Source organism: Pararge aegeria, chromosome 11, assembly GCF_905163445.1.
Source record: "Pararge aegeria chromosome 11, ilParAegt1.1, whole genome shotgun sequence".
NCBI classification, from domain to species: domain Eukaryota; kingdom Metazoa; phylum Arthropoda; class Insecta; order Lepidoptera; family Nymphalidae; genus Pararge; species Pararge aegeria.
In genome coordinates, this window is record NC_053190.1 from 11133866 (window position 1) to 11156852 (window position 22987).

Here is a 22987-nt window from a genome sequence, read left to right on the forward strand (position 1 = left end):
AGATTGTGTACGTGGTATTAAAAATACAAACTTGAGGCATCCATGTTGCTTTTCCAAACCCTGAAACCAAGGTCGTAACAACATAGACAAGCGTTATAAAACGCTCATTCTCGCATCGAAAAGCGTTTCCTACAGCTAAAGTACAAAAACAGGCACCTTTTGCTAAGTCAGCAAAGAAATTGCATTCGTACTAACCACAGCCTTATTAATATTAATCACATTTCCAAATGTAATATTAACATACATTAGTACTTTTGATTAAAACTATTCACGTTCAACAGACACAAAACACGGAACATTAACTTCCCAAATAGATATGGGGCGACTACAAAAGATCGGAACGATCTGTTATAGGTATAATACATTGACTAAAATACTTTACAGATTACTATACACTGTAGGAATTATGCTAACATAGATGAAAAGTTTTACTGGCAATAATGGCATTATTTTTCTCCTCCATTTTAATCGCTTTACTATATCGGTTTAGGTAAATTATAGAATGTAAACAAGGTTGAGATGCCTTTGTAATAAAAAAATCTGTTAAGGATATCTTAAAGTTTATAACTTAAAGGAGTTTTTTTGTCATGCAGGGACGGTTAGTTTCCCTGGGATTTAAAGTATCCTATGTCGGTTTCTAGGACGTAAGCTCCTAACTAGATGTGGTCAAGGCTTTTCACTCAGTTTAGCTTTGCATAGGTATAAAATTATACTTTTAAAATCACACCAGAACTGTAACCAGTTGATTTCGGTGGATGAAACATATCCATGACAGGATGCCAATATTTATGTAGCGGTTGATGATTGATGATTTATATAAAATATTTTTATAACATTAGTGTGGTATGAATTTGTAATTTTTTAAATAGTTTGTAGTATGAAAATTTACATTAAAGTACATATCAAAATTGTTTACTTTTTCGTATGTATATATAAACCGACGGAGAAAAAGGAATTAAAATGGCGATTAATTTTGTACTCACATATTGTTCACTGGATTTCAGTTTGTAATGAAGTCTATTATAAAGCCTATCAACGCTCAATCAGAACGTAACAATAGTATAAACACATTTAGCACTTTTTTCAAGTCCCTTTCACACCAGGTCTTTTAAGTAGCTTGTTAAGGAACCTCTATCTGAAAGTTTTTGACACTGGTCGTAGGGGAGTGCGGGTCATGCCCTCCGATTGGTACTCGAGGTCGCATGGCATTATCAGCTCCTGGCCTCCTTGGTGGATCCATTTGTTACACACTGAAAACAAGGGCAACATTTATATCATCATATTAGTTAACTCATTTCTACTAACTAACTTCATTCAGCCATTATTGTATGCAGTGTACTGTGTCCAAAAACAGTGAAAACGCCCCAGGCACGTCTCACTTTACACCCGCGGAATGTTGCCAGCTCACAAACTTTCTTTTTATCCCATTTTATGGTAAACCTTTAGAAGGTAAAATAATTACTGTCAGCCGCTAAATGGTATGAAGTGACAAACAGTTTGTTCGAGAAACCATTTTAATGTGGAATGTTTTTTGATGCTTCAATATTAGTCGTGTACACGGTTTCTGTATGTTCTAAATTCTGTGCCCCTAGCTTCTTTACCTATAAAATATTATACTGTTAATTTTTTTAATAAGAATGGTTTTTTTGAGTAACCTGTAAATAGTTGAACATTTATTATGTGTCATAATTTATCTGTTCATCATCAACTTTCCACTGCTGCAGTAAAGGCCTTTTTTTGCCCACTAATCTCCACGCTGAGCCGACGACGGGTTGGTGATCTCAGGTTATGACCACTATATTCAGATCTGTTGTCGTGTATTCCACGAAGTTGTGTCACTTGCGAACTGCGACTCCCCTCAGATGGGCTTGATGTCGTCTGCCCACCACTATGGGGGTCTACCAATGCTGTTCGTACCAGTGCGGGGTTGCCATTCCAGTAACTTGGGACCCTAACCTCCGTCGGCTCCGTTCTCCAAGATATACTTACGACTGTAGTTTGCAGTACAAATTGAATGGGTTATGTATCGCTGTCTAAAAATCCTTTTATGCTGAAGATTGGTGTATCGCTTGAGAAAATGGTTCTCAATTAGACAATCGGTAAAAACAAGGATGATTGCAAAAGAGCGGATATTATAAAACAGTCGCATGTCTTTATTGAGGTTGTTACGAAAACGTAAAGTTAAGTTATGTTAAAACAGGGCTTCCCAACCTGGGCGTTGGGGCACCCTGGGGCGCCGTAACTTGTAAGTGTGCCGCCGGTTAAAAAAGTTGGAAACCCCTGCGATGGTAATCGAGGCAGAGCTCGAGTAAATTAACTTGTATGTTTTTGTTTATTATTCCTTTTTTTAAAGAAATGTTACTTTGAAGAAAAATAAACACCACTTACCCCATTTTGAGCCTCGCAGCACGGGGCAGGCGGCATGACGCGTGGCCAAGTCACCCTCACCTGAAGGGTGCAAGTTGAGCCAGAACACAGCCGCGCCCTTCACGGGGAAAACGCTCAGGCCAAGCTCGGTGAATACTGTCGCACCGCCTTGCGCTACATCCGACATCTGTTGACAACTTAAGCTGGTAAGACGTCGAAGATTACATTTTGACGACCTTCCTGGCGGTGAGCGCTGTGGTTTTAAGTGCTTCATCATCATCATCACTTTACCCAATTGACGTCCACAGCTGGACATAGGTCTTTTGTAGGGAGTTCCACAATGCACGGTCCTGGGCCGCTTGCCTCCAGCGGCTCCCAGCGACTCGCCTGATGTAGCTTCGTTTAAAAAAAAGCTTAAATAAAAAGCCCACTTAAATATTTCGACGCGCTCGTTTTTAGCATTAAAATATTGTAATATAGTTGTGGTTTTAACCCGTAAACCTCATCCTAATTTACCCATTCGTTAGATCACTGGTACAGACAGACAGACAGACAGGCTGATACTAAACATCTTCTCTTAGCAGGAGTTAAAAACATGCAGACGAACATAAATTATCTTATATTATTATATAAGATAATTTATGTTCGTCTGCAGAAGATACAAACGCGTTGGATACATTAACAATAATACTCACGTAAAACAATACAGTCGCTATTCTATTCCCGTTGAATTTTTCGAATGCCTGTTCTTGTTTCTATAACGAGACAAAACAAAAAAATAAATAGAAAAAGTAAAAATCATTATCAAGAAAGCCGAAACCGCTTCCGCTTTACCGCCTTTGACTTATAATCTCTGATTTCATAAACCGCTTAAAAATCGGCTCTGTAGAATTATAGAAAATGGTGACATGGAAAAAAAACATAATTACACTTACACTTTGGCCAATCGCCGCAAAGAGGATTAGACTTATGTCCTTTAGCTTGCAATCTTTCTTTTGTAAGCCAGTTTGTGATTGAACAGTACAGAGAAAAAAGATTGGCCCAGTTGCTTAAGGAAATTAGTAATAAACAAACGTACATACAACCTATGTAAGCAATCATTCGAAATATGTTAAATTCAAATTTAAATCCTTTATATTATGAAAATATATCATGGAAATCATAATATATCTATTACCTATAATATATATATGATTAAGTTTTGTGTATTACGTGTACTTGGTTGACATGTGATCGGCGTCCAAATACTGAGAAAATAAATGTAATGTCAGTGTGAAGCGGTGATAGCCTAGTGGTCTTCACTTCGGGGGCCGAGTTCGAATTCGAATCCCAGCTAACACTTCTTACTTTTAGAAGTTACGTGCGTGTTTAGCTACTTAAATATCACTTGCTTCAAAGGTAAAGGCAAACATTGTAAGGAAACCTGCATGCCTTAGAGTTCTCTATAGTGTTCAAAAAGGTGTTTGCAGTCCACCAACACTGGGCCAGCGTATTGGACTGCGTTCTAAACCCTTTTCATGCCCTGTAGTGGGCCGGTAGTGAGTTGATATCACGATGATGATTAATGAGAGTTTAAGTAATGAGGTAATAATAATGTGCCCAATAAATACTTTGAACGAATAACTAAATACATTTTCTATGAGCCATTTCCTCAACGCACTTTCAAATCTTTAAATCGTTAAAGCATTCAAGTTTATTCTCTCTCTCTTTAGTCGGTCCCTCATGACTGAGGATCGTGATCACTGGTATGGCGAGTAATCTTGTCATATAAGATCTCTCTCCATCGGTTCCTGTCTTTGGCCATTTGTATTGCGTTATAGAATTGCGTAAAGTTTATTCAAGCAAGGTTAAATTAATCGACCTAAATTATTACGCGGTTCATGTTGTCACCGATGCCGTATTAGATCAGGCTACAGCGTATATCATGTACAGGCCAGTAAAGTCGATCCCATGAGATACTCTTGCTGTCATCGGGAACATTATAATTTCAAGCTTCAATCTCAGGACTTCTATCGTTAAACTCTGGAAGGTTATCATCACTCACCCGAGCAAAATCGAAATGTGGCTCGTAGTGACCGCCGATGCCGTAATTGACCACTTGCAACTCTTCAGCGGACATCATGTTCAGACCAGTGAAATCGGCAACGCGGCGAGAAACTCTCGCAATCATCGGCGACTCCTCATCTTTGAGCCAGCCGGATTTGCTGATGCGATAGTTAGCGGGAACCAGTTCACCCGTTTTAGGATCGTGTACTGTTGCACGTCGGAACTGTTGGGTAAGTTTTATAATTTTGTAAGTTTACCGAAAGCGATTACTATAAACTCAGTTTAATGCTGGCTTCCCAGTAGAAACGGCTTTCCCATAGCAACAGTATTTACCGCAAACCGTTGGTGTTTTCAAAGGGTATTTAAAGTAGCCTTTGAATTTCCGTTTTAGGATCGTGTACTGTTGCACGTCGGAACTGTTGGGTAAGTTTTATAATTTTAATGTGCAAGTATCAAGTTTACCGAAAGCGATAATTGTAAACTCAGTTTAATGTTGGCTTCCCAGTAGAAACTGCATTCCCATAGCAACACTATTCACTGCAAACAGTTGGCGTTTTCAAAGGGTATTTAAGACATAAAACTGAATGTAAAATTGTTGATATTGGACAGCAACTGCTAAGTTTCTTCCCTGCAAATTATTATTTCCATCTTTAACTTTATTAGTTTTCGTGAATAACATACTTACCCTCGGTTTCGCCATTTCCTTGATATGTTCTATCTCTAAATCACTCAACACCTCGTGGAAAACCATAATATCAGGATTCAGGTACATATATTCCATTTTCACAGGCGCCAATTTCAGGAACGGGTGATTTTCTGTGAGATAGCGGCAAAATAATCTGGGAAATAAATTTTAAATCTAAAATTATTCTCTATTGCGTATCATAGAAGCGTAGTATGTAAGATCTTAAAACTTAAGACGTAAGTAATTTAGTGTTTCTAAGCGATGCACACTCAGCAATCGTGTTTGCAAAGGACATTAAAAGGTATCATGTCAAAGTTAAAATATAGTTCTTCAACCCAGAAACTTCAAGTCAAGGCAAGTCAAATATTTCTTTATTCAAATAGGCGCATGGATGGCACTTTTGATGCGTACATTACATGTAAAATATGAAATAGGAGTGAGTTGATGGCGATAAATAAATTCGTCAACTTAAAACTAAAGCTACGAGGGTTCCAAACGCGCCCTGGTCTAAGAAGAAGTTATCACCATCTCATATCAATGTCATTTAAAAACTATTAAAGAAGCAACCTGGTTAGAGCAATAATTTACACCCAAGCATTTTTATCGTTAACGTAGTCCTTAATACTATAATACGACTTTTCTATAAGCTTACGTTTAATACAAACTTTGAACTTTTTCAGAGACATCGCCAAGATATCAACTGGTAATTTATTGTAAAATAGTATACAATTTTTTTTAAATGAATTACTTATTTTATGTAGTCTAGTATATTGCGCAGTGTAGTGTATTCAAATTGGTAAAAAATATATATTTCAAAAGTTAAGTAAATAGAAATATATTTAATTATCTCAAATTAAAATGAATTCATTAACAATATATATTAATCAGAATCACTAGATTACAATATTTTCACATAGGTATATTTTTCAAGAATTATGTAATTGAGGTATTTGTTTTAAGAATTAAAGTAAGTAAATTAAATAGGAAATCGCGCAAAAACACAACAATTTCATTTGAAGCGCCTTAAGCAAATGGCAATTAGACACTGTGAACAATTTTCTTAAAGTAAATTGGCTTTAATTTAAATTGAGGCAACACAATCCTGTACAAAAAAGCAAAATCACAAAAGAAAATAGCGACATACTTTTTAGATATTTCTTTAGATATTTCCATCTCCCCGCGGCACAAAGCTTCGTACGCCTTTCTTTCTTTTTCATACGTGGTAAGTTCTACTGGCTTTTTCTGCGTAATATCATCATCTACTATATATTCATCTATATCCACTTCTCCGGTATCCTGTTCAATTTAAAGTAATTTATATTTAATTTTATTATTTTACAATGGCTTAGTAGTTTTTTTATCCGGTTTTGACAGGTGAGATTTTCGGATGGATAATGACAAAATTAGAAAATTCTCATTTCACCGAAAAATGCGCGTTTTATTAATTATCCGCGAAACAACGTGTTTTTTTTTGCTCATTAACACTAGCTCGCCCCAGGAGACAAGGATCCCCGTGAGACAAGAGACATGAAGTTTAATAATAATATTGATAATATCTCGTTCATTTCAGGATGTTGATCTCAATATAAAATATATTGAACGAACACTTTATGTAAGAATTAATAATAAATATAAATTATGTTCAGTACGTAAACAAAGTCATTTTAAAAGGTGGTTCTAGCAAACCACATGTAGAAAGTATTACTAATAATCATCGATCACTAAAAAAAAGTAACTTTTTATTAGTGATCGTTGCTTATAATCGATAAAAATAAATGATTAAGATATCAGCATATAATGTACTATTTAGATGTCATAAAACAAAACAATTTTTTTTTTAATCCCTAAAACTAATTATTATACTGACACATAGTTACAATTGTTATCACGTATTTGTGTGTGTGTGAATGTGCTTGTAAATAATTGTTTTAATATTATCTAGAAACTTATTGTTTTTCCTGCTGCCTTAGTAATCCAAGAGCTCCCATTTGACCCCGTGCTATGATATGGTTGTCAATGTGTATTTTTTAATGAAAATTTAAAAGATTCTGACTTTTAAATACATAACTGTACTAAGTTATTTCGCTTACAGTAAAAAGTTAAAAACTTTCAATATATATAATGCTTTAATAACCCACCAGGCGTGTTTGGCATGTAACCCCTTTCCCAAGTGTATACGCGATGAGTACTGGATTCAACTGATTCAGCTGATAAGTGAATGACAAATTATTGACTATTTGCGGTCTGAGTACGCATCGTTAATCAGCAGCGAAGTATTTTGTGTGAAGACTCTTCCATGCGGGTCGGGGGTTCAACAATGTGAATTGTTTGCATTGATTTGCATGAGCAATCTCTCTGAAAGCGGCGTGTCGTTGACCGCGAGCGATGATGAAGTGTAGTAATTTACACGTGTTAGAATTGATCCTTGTTGATTGCGACCAACTGGTTTGTTATATTTAATTAGTTAATATTACTAAGTGCCTATGCTCACGACGTGTTTTTTTGCGCACGATATTTGTGCAGTCAAGTTTTCGTTTTAGTTCAAGTTCCAAATCAACCAATAGCACGGCGCGTATGTATCCTATATGCCATCGATAAAAGACCGCACTGTGTGCTAATAAATATACACGTAATTTTTATCACTTTCTGTATATGTTAATATGTGACGACCAAATATTCTTGCGAATTTAATCCACGCTGCACAGAATCGCGTCAAGCGCGGGTTTATGTATATATTTGCAACTATTACAGAATTGAAAAAAAAAAATCGCACGTATTTTTTTATACTTTGAAAAGCTTAAAAGTTATAAAGAAACGATTATTTCGTGTCTTGGTTGCGCCAAAGCGTGTCGTGCCGTAAAAAACACGTCGTGTGCATAGACCCTAATACACACCCCGCGCAGTCTTTGCTTCCGTTTTGCTTCAATCTCGTCCATGGCCTTGTTATAATGGGGTAGGTTACCAAGGGCGCGCGTATGGTTTGGATCCAATTCAAGTAGCTTCTTTGTCCATAACAACGCCGTTTTCACATCATCTATAAAGATTTGTTTAAAAGATAATTCTGTGTACCCATTTTCTCGTCTTATGTTATAGAAATAAGACTAGAAATGGTAGACATAATTTACGTCGTGATGCAGATGTCATACCTGCAGGATTAAACTAAATATTACAGAGGATCGCTGTGGCCTTATTTCGTTATGCTTCATAAGAATCTGACGGGCGAGATTTTAGAATTGGTTTCCGACACATTTATCATTTCAAGCTTTTTACTTTTTTTTGAAACTATAATTCGTCTAGGTTAAGTGTAATGACCCCAATTGGGGTAATAAACTTTACGGAGTATAAAATTGCTATGAGTAATTCAACTCAAGATGATAAAACATAGTTAATTAAAAAGTTTTTGATTAAGTTGCAATTATTAACATAGTTATAGTTGCAACTTAAAAAAAATAGTGGTTGTAAATTTTGTTACATTTTAAATTGTACTGTTATTTATCTAAAATGAATAAATTTATCGAATATTATAATACGTTATCATGAAAACTGTGTACCTTGAGTTCTCGGTGATGCTCTCAAAGACGTGTACAGTCCAATCCTCAATTTAATTCAAATTTAAAATCAAATTAAAAAATGTTTTGTTCATATTGACCTTGTCACAGACTTATGGCACTTAGACGCACTTAGGCGCGTTTATACATTTAAAATGTTACTACTAAAGTTAGGTGATGGTGATAACTGCATTCGTTAACTTAAAACTAAAGCTAGAAGGGGTTCACAACGCGTCCTGGTCTAAGAAGAGCCCACAACAAACTTAGCTAGGTTTTTTTTTGGTATCACCATCTCATAGTGGAGTTAATGTTTAGCTATGAAGTTAGAGCCATTCATACCCAAGCTTTTTCATCATACATGTCATCCTTAATATTATAATAGGATTTTTCTATAAGCTTACGTTTTATATAAACTTTGAAGTTATTGAGAGACATCTTAAGGATTTCATCTAGTAGTTTGTTATAAAATGATATACAAGTTGGCCAGCGTGATTTACTATGGCCGTTATCCTTCTTATTCGGAGAGGAGCCCCGTGTAGTGGGCCGATAATAGGTCGATATAGATTATGGTTATGGATTATTATCTTACCTAGCAAGTAATGAGAAAAGCCAATATACTCGAGAATGTCCACTTCTGTGAATGTGCGCTCTACGTCGTTCTCGGAGTACTTGCGCAATGCCTCCATCATCCACGCCAGCGCGTTGGTATAGTCTCTTTCATTGTACAATGCCTTGCCTAGCTCGTAACAGTCGCTGGAGCTCATAGACGTACTGGGAAAAAAAAATTGTTAAAATATTGAATTAATTTTTGAAGACATAAAAACCTCGTCTCATGTACCCAGGATAAACCTTTACAACGGTGACAAAAAATGGTAGAGGGTGATGTTTTAAACCTTCGGAGCTTTAGTTTCATGTTAATGCATGTTGTTATTACCATCACCTTTACATAAAAAATACGATTCATAATAAGCATTGGTATTCTGAACAAAAAGTTATGAGACTGAGTTTATGATTGTAGAAGTAGCGACTGTTTTATTTTATTGGGCATAGTTTTCAAATTAAGAAGGTATCATTTTATTCCCCTTATTAAATGCTGCTTTGGTCTATTGGTTACAATGTTCGACTATGGATAACGTGGTTCTGGGTTCGATTCGCGAGGCGAGCCGGTTAAGGGGTATTGTTTTTCTGTCAAGCAATTAATGCCTGTGTGAGCCAACTCTATAAAAAAAAAACACACCAATAAAACTTATATCTTAGATAAAAATCAACATAAATATAGCAAAAGTATGCACCTATATTGTTATTCAGATATGTAACTGAGTCAAGAAATGCTTTGTTAAAGACTCTAAGTGCCTATTCGAATTTCCATCACCATATTAATAATATATATGTAAAGTTAGAAGTCCGGTGTGATGGCCCAAAAATTCAAATTCAAAATAATAGATAGAGCAAACGAACTAACTCGAAGAATCCCAAATAATTTTTAAAGTAACTTACGACACTGCTATCCAATCATCTTTACTGTAAAGAAACTACTAGTGAAAATAGTAATAAAATAAAAATAAAAACTATTAAAAAAGTGTGCTATATATTTTACAAAACAATATTTTTAAATCCAAATTTATTTATCATCCTTATAATTATTGCTACTTACGAAATTGTTGGCGAATCTCTGTAAAATTACATATTGACAATTAAATAAAAGGTTACAATAAATTTATATTTTCTAGACTGATGATTTCCACTATCTGACTAACAAAAAAACTAAAATCCGATAGCTTTAAAGCTAGTTAATAAAAAATACTAAGTATCTGCTTAATGTTGGGGTGAATTCATGGTTAACATGCAAAACATAAAATTGCCAAACCCTAGCAATAACATCTAAATTTGATCCCTTTTTTAAAGACTATTTAAGTTACTAATACCCGTATTTAGTAACGACAAACAAGGCAATGCCTAATTAAGTAACGCCTAATCAAAGAAAATTCCATTTTCCCAAGGCACGAACTCTTATAACCTAACTTATCTATGATTCTTGCCACAGGATGTGGTATTTTGTATTTGTGTTATCATATTTTCCATTTATAGTATGGATTAATGGTTATTAAAAAAACACTAATGTATGTTTCCATCTATTAAGTGTCAGTTTACGAATTCCCTGTATATGACGCACCGTCGAATCGGAGTCGTAACTTTCTCTACGAATAACTAAATCATTAGGCATCCGATCTAAGCGTATCCTAGGTTTGGTGAAAACTGGCACAAGACTACAATCTTAAATAAAAAAAAAACTAAATTAAAAATTAATTTATGTCAAGTAGGCCTAATATAAGCACTTTTGAATTGTCAAGTCTGTCTGTTTGTAGTGATTCTACCACCGGTTCAGAAGGCAGATTCTACAGAGATGAAGCCGTCAAGAAACTCAGCAGTACAATTCATAATCGAAACCACGGAAGAAATATCGAGTACTTTTTTTTCTAAACGAATCTATTATAAAACAACGAACACACATCCATCAACAACTAAATCCACATAACACTTATTTTAAAATTCCTAAAAGTAAAAATAATATCGAACACTTTTTATTCAAAGCCGCTTTATAACTATATTGTTAATAGAGCGTGGGCGAAATGTCACGAACGAAAATAGAATCAAGAAACCAACTCAAATACATGAGTATAAAGATTTATAAATAAACTCACCTATAAATCACACCGTTCAATCTTCCTTCAGAGAGATCGGTCACGTCGAGGTGGTAGGTCTCTTGTAGCCTTGTGAGCGCCTGTGCGGCACCTACTAGATCCTCAAGTGTTGGGTACTTCACTTCGCTGTGATTGTTCAGTATCGTAATATTCTTAATATATGCTGTAAATATAAATAAAAAAATTACAATAAATAACAAAAAAAACGTACATAATTCTAAAGTTCGTTAGAAATAACTTACGACAATATTTTCTATCCAATAAATTTTACTGAAACGTGTAAAGCGACACCCATTTTTTAGTCGGAAATATAATCAAAAATATTCTTTTTTTTTATTTCGCTGTGAAGAACTACATAGATTATTAATAGTCTAAGTTCTTTCAACGTCATTTAGCAGCACTCAGCACCTTAGTGTCGCGATTTAAATGTAGGTAAGGCGGTTTGAGATAGTGTATTCGTGCATAAAAGGTACCGCTATGTCAAGAGAATCAAAGGTTGCCCATTGTATTAAAGTCACATAATCGATATAACAATCCTCTCACGTATAATGACGTTACCAACGAATTCCAAACGGTTTCTGTATTCAAACTTGCAAGGATTTACAGAAACAATGAACAATTGCAAAGTTGGGCAAACTTTTAAAGTTTTGCGAAACATTTGTGACAACGAGATACGTGTTAAAATATTCTTATATTAATTATTTTATTGTATTCTCAATAATTATTTTCTATACATATATAACATAAAACTTAAGAGTTTGTATTCAAAGGTTGACCGCGCAAATATCAGATAGGTATATCAACAACCCTAAGGTGTAGTTTCACAAGTATAGTATAGTAAAGGTAGTTTCAGAACTACGACAGAGATATTCAAAGGAAATTATTTAAACAATCTCCTTGGAGATCACAATTTTAAAGTTTGTCATAACTTTTTAGATAGATCTATTAATTAAGTAGATAAGTACTTATAACTTACTTGATATTTAATAGTTACCGCACTAAAAAAAATACATAAATAAAGTTCTACGATAAAAGAAGTCGTGGACGATAGTCAATATAAAGTAAATTAAATAATATCTACTAAAATAAAATGTCAATATGATGAAGCCGTAATCATTGCACGATTGGGTCATAATACAATTCGTGATGCACGTTTCTAATGTACCTATAGTCAAGTACCTAAGTTAACTCTTGTTTTATGTCAATTCAAAATATACCTACCTACTTATATAGTAGGAATAAGAAGGTGGGTACATATTTACAATTTGTTACCTACCAAATGATTACATAACGTGCTAACATATCGTACTTAGTATGAGATTTGGTAATGTTTACTTTTATTGCCTACAACAAGTTAAATACAATATACATAAGATGATGATAAGTTAAAACTTTTTAGGATTCCGTACTCAAATAGCAAAACGGAAGCTGATTATTGTTACTCTGCTCTTTGTATTTCCACCATTCCATATGCTACGAATCCATACCTTTTAGCGAAAATGCAATAAGCTATCAACTTAGTTTAGTTATTTGGCCAACGAACACTTAATTTAGCTTTTGAAGTGGTGGCCCAAAACTGTTTTAATTTCCATTACCTTTTTTAATTTTAATTAATAATTTATTTATTAACATGTATTTATTTATAACATTTTTTTTTCAAAATATAAATTGAGAGCTTGGCCATTCAGATGCCAGTTTTAGAAAATGTTTTCGACACGGTCTATCTCAATGCCAAATTTACCACCTATTTATTCTACGGAACCCTCACAGCGGGCAAATCTTACTCATACTTAGTTGTTTATATAAGAAATTTTTTAACATACACATAATCTAAGTCCTATAATAACGCAAACCAGAAAAAGGTTTATTAATATTCTCTACCAAAACATAAAAAAACGAACCGACCTTATACAAATATTTCTTGGTTATATAGGTAGCGAGAATATTCTCAAGCGGAGTGTATTTTGAAATATCTTCGATGGTTTGCCGAGATATACCTTTTCGATATAGCTGCTTGTCGACCCACACTCGAATTAGGGAGACAGGGACAGCAAATAAATTGACCCTTCACGTGCTCGTGAAATCAACGACGAATAAGAACGTGTAATGTTTACAGAATTTATATCTGTTTTTTATTGAAAATGCATGCATACACTCTTAGTATATCATATAAGATTTTTTTAAATCAAAAAAACAGCATTCCTAAATAAATGTTATACCTATTTTTTTTGTATAAATCAAGATAACAGCAATCGAACTTGATTTGCTGTCATTTTTTGAAGAGTTCCGATGTCTGTGTCCGAAACTCATCTACAGATCTATATTAAATGGACATAAGTAAGTCACATCTGCATATCGTTTGCGAAAGTTGCAAAAGTCATTTGTGGGATTGAGTATATGACCTGCCAATGCATAAATTAAAATAATGTGTTAAAACACATTTAATAAATAGTGGCCACTATAGGATTGATGAATTTCTTAACGACAAGGCTGCTTGGAAGCAGGCTCCGCTCTTATCTCTTACAAGATTATATAGATTAAAAAAAATATTATTATATTATATGTATTATTCATTGTTAACTGTAAAATGATGTTGAAAAAGAGCAATCTGCTGGGTTTCTTGCTTGCTCTTCTCGGTGCAATCTCCTTTCGAACCGGTGCAGTGGTAGAGTCACTACAAACAAACTGACTTGACGTTTCAAAAGTGCTTATAAACTGGGCCTACTTGAAATAATGAATTCTGAATTTTTGAATTATGAAATTTAAATCGGACAATTTCAGAATAAATTCATTTCGAATTAAAGAAAATTGCAAATCCATGAGTGAGATACATGACATCCGACTTGATTACCTTAATCCGCCTTTTTGAAGTCGGTTAAAAAGGGGTTTTCACTAGCTTGGTAGAAATTTGACACGGTGTAAGCACGTGATACGAGATAGATTTACTTGTGCTCGTGCAGCACGTTATGCAGTCTGTCTGAATGAGGTTAATTAAGACTTCTTTAGCTTTCTTTAACTGAAACGACTTATGAACTTTACAGGTTTATCTATATATTTTAGAAATTAGAAATTATATATTTCTTTTAGCTACAGAGAATGGAAAAGGTTTAAAAGATACTAAGAATACAAATATAGGGATATATTATGTCAATTTTTCTTTGACCTAAATTATCGTAAAAGTAAGTATTTTAAGCGACTTTTGCTTTACTTTTGGGAAGAGCCATCCCACTGCTGTGTACAAGCCTCCTCACGTATGTGACAGAGTGATCAGAGCTTTGATTCTCCACAGTTGAAAATGTTCTCATGATCGCCAACCTTCATAAGGAAAAGGCGCGCTAAATATACCTACAATTTGTCGACGGACGATGCAGTTTTATGGCAACGTGCATAAATTTTAAGCATTGAAAGGTTGAATTTAAAAGCTTTAAACATCTTAATATCATACCTGTGCCCGCTACGATGTCCTTCTCAATTATATCCAAATCTGTTGTCAGTCTTTTTATCAATGTAAATGCATTTATTGGATTACCCAAATAATTGGGGATGTCATCCATCGCTTTCTCGTGTTCATTTTTATACTTAAATAGATGCCTGGAAATAATGTTCAAATTAATGATTGAAGTATTATATGGTCGGTACACAAAGCTAATCAATGAAATATTTTTTTACATATAACGTACAAGAAGATTGCAACATAAAAGCTAATATAAACAATAATTACTCAATCACTAAATTATTAGTTCAAATACAACTTAAACAATGCGAAATATAATATAAAATACAAGTATTAGGATAACTTTTTCCTGTAATGACAAAAAAAAAGGTAAGATGGGAATAAATAAATAAGTAAATAAGTTATTCGAATAAAAGATACAAGATTCACCTATATTAATGTAAGTCAACAAACAAAAAAAACTTTTTTTTTTACTTATATATCTACTTTTCTTATATTTAATGTAGATCAGTACATAAATAACGTACGATTGAGGTAAAGAGTTTCGTTTACCAATTTTTTTTGTCGTAAGGAGTCTTAGGACTTAACTTAACGCTTTGTGAAAGATTGCACTGAAAATTAAATCTATGGAATAATGGAAGCTCTATTTTTCGTGAGACATGGAGATTGAGGTTTACTTCTTAACCTTTTCCGGATTGTTTTAGTTAAAAAAACATAATCCATGTCTCTGACGGATATTTCTATGTTTCTAATTATTCGCACCAAGTCCTGTTTTTTCTTATATATAGACAATAAATACCTCTTTAAAATGGATAACCTCCTCTCCTCCTTGTTTATATAATCGTCTAAATCATCTATAATCTTCCTGTGTGTCTCCAATAGAGGCTCTACATCAGAGATGGCGGTGAACAATTCCCCTCTCGTAAATGTCCATAAATTTAATACGGTGAAGCATATAACATATGAAATCTTCATCGTGGGGGATATTGTCTCTAGCCTTTCCTATAACAAGTGAAGCATGTCTCATATTAAACTTTGCCACTCATTGCATCACTCTACAGAACTGTGATGAGCGCAATTGATAATGACAAAAGCATGTGTTAGTTACAAAAAAGTCCATTTATTTCCTCGGAGTTTATCTAGGGCAAATACCTATTGACCATCGGGTTCATTTAAAACTGATTAAATGTTACTATCGTCACATGTCTCAATTGAATATGGCAATATTTAGTCGGCTTGGTCTCCAGGACACATATATATATATCTACTTATTATTAAATAATGTAGGTTAACAATTGATGTACAATAACATTTTACAAAAATCTGCTTCTATTTATATAGGTAGGTATTGTTTATTTAACGGAAATTAAGCGACATTTTATTTTAAACAAGAATTCATATAGCAATAAATTACACAAATATTTCTACCTAAGTTAGTTTTATTAAATACTTTTATGATGTGTCCATCTTATTATGCTACTGTTATTCTATGTCGGCGGGATATTATTAGGTCCATAAAATTTTACTAATTTCTGTAAAATGTAATAAATCTTTTGAAACATTAATAATAACGATATTTTAGCGCATTTGATTTAAACCGGTGATTAAATTTCATTAGTATAATGAAGGTGAAATTTTTATGGTCGGAATAATAAATTAGATGCGAGTTAGCAGCAAACATTTTATGAGGTGTTTTCAAACGAATAAACATATTGATATTTTATACATACGTACGTAAATTCTTATCTTGAAATATTTATTATTTCTAATACACTTTATAAATCACTTAAAATATAACGGGCCAAACATCGAAACTTATCTCAAACAGTCGAGAAAAGTTACACAAAACAAAACGAAATATAATTCATATGAAATCAAATCTGACTTCCTTCATCCGGCGGCAACATACGAGCAATGATGACTACGTGCGCCAGCGCAACACCCCGACAACGGGTCAACGGACAAATAAACTTGCGCAGAAACTAGCGACAAACCAGTGACCTTATCAAACTGTGACGTTATATTAATAACGTTCCTAAAAAAGAGAGATAGTGTCACAGACCACACGAGCTTTATGGAATTCTAACCTCGTACCTATCTATGTACATCCGATATTTTCATGTGCATTATTACGATGGTATTTAAAAATCAATATCCGTCCCTAATGTAAATATTCGAAAGTAAAGCCTTAAAGCAGAGTTCCTCAGTCCATAAAATAACTCTTGAAACGTACTTAAATCGTACGTAATGGTTCGGGACATGCAGAGGCGTACAGGGTATGCACTAAGCGAGGAAATGATATAAAATGGAAAAAAATCTCCGGTACTAGTTATCAAAACAGAAGTGTACGAGTTATAAAAAGCCCACCCCTAAGTTTTTATAACTCTTACTGGAGATTTTTTTCATTTTATAGATACCTATCACCTGGCCGCTTAGTGCATACCCAGTGCATACCGCCAATAGTATACGCCACTGGAGGGTATGCACTGGGCAGGCATGATAACATTTCAATAGTTAACAATTTTCCGAAAATGATTTAACGTTGAATTGGAACCAACTGTATATCTGTTAATTTTTAATGTATATAAGTAAGCAAAACTTGATCTTTTTCTCCGTGAAAAAACTGAAACAATTTTATCCCGGTATAAAAAGTAGCCTATATACGTTATTCCTATAATTTATCCCTGTGCTGAATTTCATCCAGATCGTTCAGCCGTTCTGGCGTGATTAAGTAAAATACATACGAACAAACTTTCGCAAAAGTTTATTATAAAACGCAAAAATGTGCATATTTTTTAACATTTAATACATACTACCTTCGTGCTTATAAAAGAGTAGAATGAAAAACCAGTTGACAGGGTTCAATATTCTCAATTAAAATTCAAAGGATTTCAATAAATTATCCATCTTACCATACATTATATAAACAATTTTGCAATTCGAATAAAGTTGACTCTGAATGCTAATACCTATAGTTATGTCAATATTGAATGTAGCTACTTACATTGTAATTAATTATTGATCCAAATCAATGTAAGGCAATGAAAAATTAACCCATATACCACTTATTAGTTATGTGAGATGGACATACAAATCGAGAGTTTATTTTTTAAGCAAGCTAGGCTAGCTAGCTAGCTAGTTGTTAGGTACAGGTAGTTAACCTGTACCTAACAACTATAATTAGTTATTATAAGTGTTGCAGTGTTTTTTATAAGTAAGTAAATAATTAAACATTAAATCGCCTCGTTGTCGGAGGGGAGTTTACGTCTTTATATAAAGTACCGACTTACGCGGTCCATATGCTTTAATGACATATCTTTGCAATGTTAAAAAAAAATACGATTGAAATACCAGATGGGTATCTACTATCTAAGAGCAAGTTTTCCTATAAAAGATTTAGTTTATGCCTTAGTAGTAACTATCTGAAAAAATCCCTGTCTCGTTATAAATTATCTCACATGAATGTCTAAATTTGTGTTACTGTATTGAAAGTTTTTCATGATAAGTACCCACTTTTTATAGTTTTTAATTAATGCCTCTTTGGTCTTTTATTAAGCATCTTAAACTACACCCGTTCAATATGCTAACAAAATACGATACTAGGTCCTAGGTTAGATTTTCGGATTTTATATTTAGATATTTTGTTTGGCTCATCGCGAAGATTAGGTTTTACTGTAAAGAAATCTGGTCTTTTCTGGAGTAAGAAATTGGCGGTGTCCAACCCACCTACCTCGGAGAGCACGATAAGCGCGTCGCGGTTATTATCACTAACATGTTAATAATCATTCAAACTCTCATTAGAGCAGGGTATAAGTTAGGCTAAGTCTGATGAAGTTAAATATCGGACTGTGTAAACAACACAGTTGGTGCGGTGCGTCCATAATAAGATCACAAAGAACGGAAATTGCCGGCGCTTTTACCGTTTGGTCTTTCTTGGAGAGTGAAGCTAAAAATCTCGTAGGAGTCGATATGTTAAATGTGTACGGTTGGACGGTTGTAATGAATTGTCACTTGTAAGTCGAAATTGATCGTCTGCGTCGAAAAAGACGTGGTTTGTCTTCTCAAGGGAGCGACGCGGCGCGGCGCGGCGCGGCGCGGCGTTGAGGTCGGGATTGTAGGGTTATGGGACGCCTGTCGCCGTAGCGGGATAGGGTGCCGCGCGGCTTTCAAAGATTTGGAGAGCCTTGTATGCTATGGGTAGTAAGATTTTGGTGGAGAACTTCATTGCATAGGAACTAATCAGCAAGAAACACAGGTACCAAGAGCTACTGAGCTGACTCCTATCAGAAATGTGGATAAAAAAACATTTTACTATACTAAATATATTTTGGCTAGAAACAAACATTTATTTGGATATGTAGCCATTTTGATATTGAAATACATTGTTGCGTGTGACAGTGGCAGTGGATCAGTCAGTGGACCGGATTCCCTGTGTGGAAATACCCATAGCAGCCATGAACCAGAGGCTAGACACCTGCAATATAATTATGAAAAAGAGAGAAAAGTCAACACAGCTGCTAAAGCTTGAAGAGGGGTCTCGGTGAGAAAGAAGAAAGAAAAAAGGACCAATTGGCAGAAACGCTTTCTTAGACATGTTGCGCTGACCCCACATAATTCATAGTGGCAAGACACTTTTTAATAATTAGTGAGCTATAATTTTTTCAAACATAGCCTCTATATTGAATGTAAAAACAATAAAGGTACAGAAATCTGAATAAAATAAATAATATGGTTCATTACTATCAACCATATTATATGTGTGTGTATATATTCAATATTTTAAATAGTGTTTTAGTAATCTATAATAATATTTAAGAAATGATTGTTTTGTGGTTAATAGCCATAAAACCATTAAATCATTTATATACTTCTTTTTTTAATTTTGATATAAAATGTTTCAGCCCACAAACCCAAATTTAAGCAATGTGGTGGATTATTGCTCTAATTCCCTTTGACCCTTAAGAGAGCCTGTGCCCAGCTGTGGGAATTTCTAGGCTGATGAAGTTGTTTTAGTATTTACTATTTTGGGTCTTTTAATAATATGGAAGGAGCACAGATATGAATTCATGGAAAGGAACAGAGTTCTGCACCTGACATATCTTAGGTTGATAGTCTTCTGCTGTGAAAACTCACACAGAAGACTAGATCTCATTTTGTTAAATGAAATAACTTTATATTATTAGGCTGATTTTTAAAACAATTAAACCATAAAATTAATTCATAAAAACAACAAAAAATATTTTTTGTTGTTTTTATGAATACTGTGTAAACATTTTCAGCAAAACAGTTATGCGAAAGCTGAATAAATAGAACATAGAAAATTCTTTTTTCCCAATTTCTTCTATGAACATATAAATCATTAAATGATGTGTAGATGTAATATTTAATCGGGTAATTAATTATACAGATGTTTTCTATAGTATTACATTATCCTGATAAAAACGTTGGATACAATCAAAAACAATGTAACAATCCCCAGTTTTATTTTAAAACTTTAACAAATAAATAATATCTAAATAATTTAATTTCCAATCACCTACTTACCACGAACGTTCGTTTGTCTTGTATAACTTTACACAACCTAATATTTCAAAAACAATAGCACAAGCTAGCACAATATTTTCATTCTTCCATATTAAATTCATACAGTTTTAGTAAGTACTAGCCCGTGATTTCTGGAATCTGAAATCTGAAAGATAAACAAAAAACACAGTCACAGACCACAGACCAATAATAACAAAAGTGAAATGGTTTTTAATTAAAAATAATCTGTGGGAAAGACAGTGACCTCTACTATCAAGACTTTCCTTTTGTCCAGAAAATAAAACTTCCACCGGAATCATCAGTATTTACTGGAGAATGCTTTGGTTTGTTAAAATCTGTTGAATATATTCTTCTTGCCAAACTTAAGGAATCTATCATATTTACCGACTCTATGAGTGCTCTGCAAGCTTTATCTAGATTTCCATTGAAGTCTGCCCAGATAAGCCATGCTATTTTAAAAATTAGAAACATCCTGCTTACTTGTAATGAAAAAGGCTATACAGTGGTGTTTTCCTGGGTCACACTGGAATTTCTGGAAATGAACGTGCTGACCAGCTTGCCAATGAGGCTATATCATGTGGAGATATTGCCGACTATTGTAACTATGCCTATGATTTATGTGCACTGCCAAAACATTCCCTTCAGGAATCTTGGAAAATGGCTTGGTCGATTTCTAGCCAGTCAAAGGGTAAATCTTTCGCTAGGATTCAAAACTCTATTCCGTCAAAGCAATGGTTCTCGGGTTTAAAGTTGAGCAGGAGAGTGACATGTATCTTGACGCGTATGCGTTTGGGCCACGTTTGTTCTCCTGTGCAACTGGCGAAATTTGGAATTGTGGATAGTGATTTGTGCGAATGTGGTGGGTGACCTGAACCACATATTCTTATGATGCTCAAAATATAACCGGGATTCATTTTACCAGGGTCTTATTAAGTTAAACATCCCACTTCCTACTTCCGTTGACATCCTCTTGTCCATTAATGAACCTTGTATATATAAACTTTTTTCCTCATTTATCCTATTGTATGATATTAAGTTGTAAATAAGTAGCTAGTTTAAGTATTCCATATTATTAAATTATATTATTATTAAATCCATATTATTATACTATTTAATCCTTTCCTGATCCTATTAATTCTTTTCGAAATTCCGTTTCCTTTTATAAAAAACTTAGTTTTTTTTTCAATGTAAAAAGTTTCCTCGTTTAAAAAAAATGTATAAATAAGAACAACACTTGACCACAGAATAAGCAATTGACTATGGTTCAATCGCTCAGCGCGCAGAACCAATAAACCAAAAAGAAGAAGAAGAAGAAGACTTTCCTCTATAGTAGAGGTCAGTGGGGAAATCACAGCTTGGAGTAATATTGTTCTGTGATCACAGGGTTCCAACTCGCATAGCTCTACTGTAGTTTTTCGCGCTCGGACGATGCTGCCAGATCAACTTAAGTCCTTATTTGGAGAGTAAATAAAATTTCTTGTCGAGCGTTCTATAAAATAAATGTAAGAAAAATAAAGTATTATAAACAATATAAAAATTTGAAGATAAAGAAAATAAAACAAGCAACACCTTACTATTTTTTTTTTATTATAAGTATGAATAGTAAATGGAAATCCGTTTCTTCTTCTTCTTTTGATTTATGGCTTTTCGTAGTGCCAAAACAGCACAATGTACCTACTTTGCCAGTGTCAAGTAGCTTGGAAAGGCACGAACTAAAGTGGTCTGTAAAGAAAAAGAAATGTCTATTTCATAACTTCGACCTGCAATAGTAGTTGTTAGTGAAATGAACTAAGTACGCATTAATTTAACAATCATTTGAAGATAAAATAAAATTCAAAATTTTTATCCAAAATATAAAAATCATAGTTTTAATTTGTTAATTTTAATAAATTTGCATAGATATTTAACATCCCGACTATACACTGACATTAACACGCACTCGACATTTAAGGGACGAGGAATTTTAGAAGGAAGTATATCATACAGATTAAAGGGCAATTTCGGGCAGGAAAAAAGGATATGTGAGACTGATCCTTCGTCCAGGCCACACTCACACAGAGAATGATCTCGAACTCTTATTTTTGTCAAATGTACTGGGGTACAAGCATGTCCAATCTGTAGACGACTGATTGTTGACGTGACCCAGCGAACAGATTTTTTATGAATAAAGAACCAAGGTTTTCGGGGGATATTAGGCTGGATTGGAGCATATTGTTTTCCTTTAACCGATTTTGATTCGACCCACACTGAGTTCCAAGATTTCTCCAAGTCTGATTTTGCTAAGCAACGAAGGTCTTGCGGGTGGATTTTAAAATAGGTCATAAAACCCGATTCGGTTGCAAGTTTAGCCCAGGCGTCAGCTGTCTCATTACCAATGATGCCTGAGTGACCTGGAACCCATCCTAAGAAATTAAATATCGCAGGAATCTGAAAACAACGTGTATTATAAAAACACGGCGAAACGGATTTGGATGAAATTTGGCATGCATGTAGCCTATGGCATGTAAAAGAACAAAGTCTACTTTTTATTCCGATTCCTTAAGTAGTTTCCGAGGGAAAATTTAAATTTGTTTACGAGTTAAGCAGTATTTGGTACCTATGCATGTCAGACATATATTTTCTATAATGATCTCTCAAATAG

At 34.1% G+C, this 22987-nt stretch overlaps 1 protein-coding gene across 4 annotated transcripts; it reads right to left on the bottom strand.

The window, feature by feature from the left end:
* Positions 1–882: 882 nt before the first annotated feature.
* On the bottom strand, positions 883–20491 carry LOC120627276 (prolyl 4-hydroxylase subunit alpha-1). Of its 4 annotated transcripts, none has more exons than XM_039895212.1 (14): positions 20347–20491; positions 15602–15804; positions 14794–14939; positions 11349–11511; positions 10301–10318; positions 10144–10167; positions 9236–9417; positions 7993–8132; positions 6243–6394; positions 5099–5252; positions 4412–4636; positions 3063–3122; positions 2389–2554; positions 883–1250 (listed from the first exon to the last, which is right to left on the bottom strand). In XM_039895212.1, exons 2-14 carry the CDS (start codon positions 15775–15777, stop codon positions 1132–1134), a joined length of 1725 nt encoding a protein of 574 aa, XP_039751146.1. In that variant the 5' UTR covers positions 15778–15804; positions 20347–20491; the 3' UTR covers positions 883–1131. The 4 variants fall into 4 exon arrangements, with proteins under 4 accessions (XP_039751146.1, XP_039751149.1, XP_039751148.1 ...); XM_039895215.1 differs by having other exon boundaries at positions 20339–20491; XM_039895214.1 differs by lacking the exon at positions 20347–20491 and adding an exon at positions 16537–16749.
* Positions 20492–22987: the final 2496 nt, after the last annotated feature.

Coding starts and splice junctions, on each gene's coding strand:
- LOC120627276 (XM_039895212.1), bottom strand. CDS start 15,777: ATGAAGATTTCATATGTTATATGCTTCACCGTATTAAATTTATGGACA. Junction 11,512..14,793: donor GGACATCGTAGCGGGCACAG/GTATGATATTAA, acceptor TTATATTTACAG/CATATATTAAGAATATTACG. Junction 8,133..9,235: donor CTTTTCTCATTACTTGCTAG/GTAAGATAATAA, acceptor AAATCTTTATAG/ATGATGTGAAAACGGCGTTG.